The sequence below is a fragment of the Garra rufa genome, chromosome 6 (genome assembly GCF_049309525.1).
Source record: "Garra rufa chromosome 6, GarRuf1.0, whole genome shotgun sequence".
Classification (NCBI taxonomy): Eukaryota; Metazoa; Chordata; class Actinopteri; order Cypriniformes; family Cyprinidae; genus Garra; species Garra rufa.
This window is the reverse complement of record NC_133366.1, coordinates 13755565-13759893: the sequence shown is the minus strand read 5'-3', so window position 1 is coordinate 13759893 and position 4329 is coordinate 13755565. Positions and strand designations below refer to the sequence as shown.

General features: G+C 35.4%; 1 protein-coding gene across 1 annotated transcript in view; it reads left to right on the top strand.

The window, feature by feature from the left end:
• LOC141336839 (B-cell CLL/lymphoma 9 protein-like) overlaps positions 1-3738 on the top strand; it is a 59516-nt gene extending 55778 nt beyond the window's left edge. The window contains exon 6 of the mRNA XM_073842568.1: positions 3590-3738. Within this exon, the coding sequence (XP_073698669.1) occupies positions 3590-3738 (149 nt within the window). The remainder of the gene's footprint in view (positions 1-3589) is intronic.
• Positions 3739-4329: the final 591 nt, after the last annotated feature.

The following is a 4329-nucleotide window of genomic DNA, read 5'->3' as shown; positions in this document are numbered from 1 at the left end:
AAACCAAATCGCGTTGATACATGAAGTGAAGTAAACCGAAACCAAATCGCGTTGATACATGAAGTGAAGTAAACCGAAACCAAATCGCGTTGATACATGAAGTGAAGTAAACAGTACTTACATAGAAACCTAGCCAGAAAGAAATGCAAATTTTGAAGAAAAATGTCAGGCTTTGCATCTGAAATCTTTGTATAACAGTTAGCGTGCACCCTCGAGTTTGACTGGACAAGAGACTTTCTGTCAGTATTTCACCTGCGTGTTCTAGACGAGCTGTCAGTCAGTGCAGTTTCATTTTTACGCCACAAGATGGAGGCAAGAGACTATCTTTGAGTAAATCTTTAAACCGTTCATTCAACTAAACGTTCAAAAACGCTTATTTATTCAAAGAGAGACGTAATGAAACACGAAGTTGAAATCATTTTAACTTTAATCGCCACTTTTAAAGGCTCAGCTGACCAGCAGAGCATCGATGTTAAGACAGAGATTTCACTTTCCTTGGACATGACAAGCTAGTTTCACATACATACCTGACTCGGTCTGAAAGACAGACGCAGGTAATCGCACAAGCTCAGTCGATCTCTCTCATTCGCTGTTTGTTTAGGCTTGTTAAGTGCATATCTACTGAGCCTCATAATAAACACATTATGTTATCATTACTAACTTATTACTAATTTAATATTCAGCACACAGGCATTAAGTGAGAAGGGCAAATCCTTAGGAAAAAAGAAAACAGGCAAATATCGCGGTTGCTGCGGTTGTTGCATTCCTCTGCGGTTATGCACGTCAATAGCGCGGTATTGCGATATTGCGGTTATCGCGACAGCCCTACAGGAAAGATATCAATGAATAAATGGGTAAACAAAGTGATTTTTTTAAATTGAGATTGAGATCTGAAAGCTTTTCATTGATGTATGGTTTGTTAGGACAGGACAATATTTGGCCGAGATACAACTATTTGAAAATCTGTAATCTGAGGGTGCAAAAAAATCAAAATATTGCGAAAATCGCTTTTAAACTTGTCCAAATGATGTTCTTATCAATGCATATTACTAATCACAAATTAAGTTTTGATATAGTTTTTAATAATACAAAATATAATTTTACAAAATATCTTCATTGAACATGAACATAATATCCTAATGATTTTTGGCATAAAAGATAACGTGATCATTTTGACCCATACACTGTATTTTTGGCTATTGCTACAAATATACCCGTGCTACTTAAGATTGGTTTTGTGGTCCAGGGTCACACATAGAAATATTTTTCTTACACAAACGCATTGATTTGCTTTAGAAGGCCTTTATTAACCCCCTGGATCCATGTGGAGTACTTTTTATGATGGGTGGATGCACTTTATTTGACTTCAAAATAGGGCTGGGTGATAAAACGATAACGATATATATCGCGATAGACGAGATCGATATCAATAAAAAATGTGTTTGATAAAACGTTCGATATTTTGTATTCTTCGTCGGCCGCCCAGCCCCCCTTTAACGTTCAGTTAATTTTATTTTCTATATAGCGCCAGGTCACAATAGAAGTAAAGGTTATCTTTCCTACAGAACGGGTCCTTGTTGTTGTATTAAACAAACTAAATAGCCTTATGTTATTAATCTTATTTACACAACGGCATGTGATTTCTGTCTCTACATGATCGCGCGTTTACAATGTCTCCTCACAGACGGGATCGCGGACTCCATTCATAAAAACGGACTTTACTATAGGGCGGAATGCCGCGGAATTCGTCGATTTTTGGATCAATAAATCAAAAGTTGGTCTGTTAATTCATTCCGATCGCGATATGGACTAGTGTCTGTGAAAACTGAAATGCAAAAAGACCGTTTCAATATGAATCCTGCGTGTTCCGTTTGCCTCTGTGTATGAATGGAGGAGACGCGTTTTATTTTCACTACACGCATACTGCACACGTGACGCTAATTTTTGGCCTTTGCATCTCACATGAACAGACAAACTCCAATAAATACATCTCCAAAGCTGCTGTGTGATTGTCACTTTTTGTCATTTTTACCGTTTCATTAGTGAAACTAGCATCATTCATACTGTATTACACACTGAAACTTCACGGCAACCTGTCAAAATAAAAGTAAGGTTTAACATGTAACAGAACAATATTAGTCTTCTATTACTTTGTACAGTATAAATGTAGGTGTTTATATGTTTACATTTAAATAATTTACATAAAACAATATATATGATAAAAAATAAAATAAAAAGAGTCACCACTTAATTGTTGAGAAAATACTATTATTATTAAACCTTTTTATAACTGTATATAATTTTTCTCCTATGTATTAATTTTAACAGTAAAGCTCCGATTATCTTTATTTTTAAAAATAAATCAGTGATTTTGCTTTCATTTGATTATCAGAAAAATTAAAACAAAAATTTCTGAAAATAGCAAAAGATTGTAGGGCCCTATTGTTCAAAATGTTGAAAGTTTTGGACTTATTTTTTCACTGAAATAAATGTTTTCGTTATTACACAAAGTAGGCTAAAGTACCGGGAAAGATGTAACGTTGGCTACTGGCAACCAGCAATCTGTGCAGCAATAAATATTATCAGCCAAGTACTTTGCAACAACCTCTGACCTGTGGTCAAGCCGTACTTCTGGGCCATACATTAGCTTGACCATTCACTTCATCGACAATGAAATTGTGACTTTCGACTTATGTTTACATTTTAATTATTTGAGTTTTCCATGGTTGTTGACATTTCTGTCTTAATAACTGAGGGGATTATGATCAGAGGAAGGTTAAGTTTAAAATAAAAATGTTTGAATGTAATATATTTTTCTCCTGGTCCTTATTTTAAATGGGTCATAAAAAAATCAATAATTATCGATATCGACCGATATGAAACACTGATATCGTGATATAGTTTTCAGCCATATCGCCCAGCCCTACTTCAAAATCTCAGCAGCCATTCACTGCCATTATAAAGCTTGAAAGAGCCAGGCCATTTTTTAATTTAACTCCAGTTGTATTAATCTGAAAGACGAAAGTCACATACACCTAGGTTGGCTCGATCATGGGGTGATTTTTCATTTTTCAGACAAAATAACTCTTTAATCTTGCTTTCTTTTTCTTTAATGACCACCTTAGTTTACATATAAATGGCTCAAGCCTCTGTTTTGAGCTTTAAAATGATGTTTTGGAATTAGCAAAGGACACTTGGGATGAAAAACCTGATGATTGTGAACAATGTCTTGAGGTGTGGAAATGGTAGAATAATTTTTTCCAGTCTGTTGATATTTTCAGTAATTCAGTGGTCTGTCGTCAGTTGTTCCTTACTTGCAGTGTCGCTGTAAATACAGTGTGCCATCAGTTGCATCTCGGCTCTGGCGCTATACTCGCTGTATTGGCTGCGCTTGAGTCTACCAAGGAAAGGTGCTAAAAAGGTTTTTCGTTGGCTTTTGCCTTTTTGCCTACTCATTTTCATCTTTAGAAATAATCTCATGTGCTAACAAGACTGATCTCTCTTTTTTCAGTCCTGTTGTAAGGATATGATACCGGTGGGGAGCACTGCTGACCTAAAGCTGTGTCATTTATGGTGTGTGTGTTCACAGTTTCAGCCTCTGTGGGATGTGGAGAGGTCCAGCTGTGCCAGCTTGCACCCACCAAGCCAAGAGCAGCTTGGGCCAGAGCATCTGTGTGCCAGTTCAGAAGTGTGTGTGGGGGGTTTGTGTGCCAGCCTGCTAAATGGACCCGAATTTAACAGTGTCATTTTGTTGGACGTCTGTCTGTGTTTTTGTGCGTGTTCTGAAAGTCTGGATCTATATGAAACAGAATTGCAAAATTGCAGGAGTGTTTTCGGTAGTTCATGTGAAGTAGTTCATACTATCCATAGTATCAGTTTGGTACGGGTCAAGATGTTGATCAGATGTTGTTCCAAACCGGAAAGACTTTTTCTTCTGTGGAAGACAGCTTTTTTCCCTCAGAAAGCTCTGTAACGGATGTTTATAGAAGTTTCAACAGCAGAAAATCTAGAAAATTTATCTTTCTCTGTAAATGATTTATTATATATTTAGTCTCATGTAGCTTCATTAAAAATCAATTACTTATTTATTTTACAGATTTATTTTTATTGTTCTTGCTATAAAAATACCTCTAGATGCTAGATACATGGCATAAAACAAGTAATAGTATCAGTGACTGTTAGTTTAGTATCATTGCGATTACTATAGTTTTTATTCATATTTATATTTTTAACTATTTTAATTTTTTCAGTTTTTGTTTTATTCCAGTTTTAGTAATTTAGCTGTTTTGTTGTCTATAGTTTATTATTATTATTATTATTATTATTATT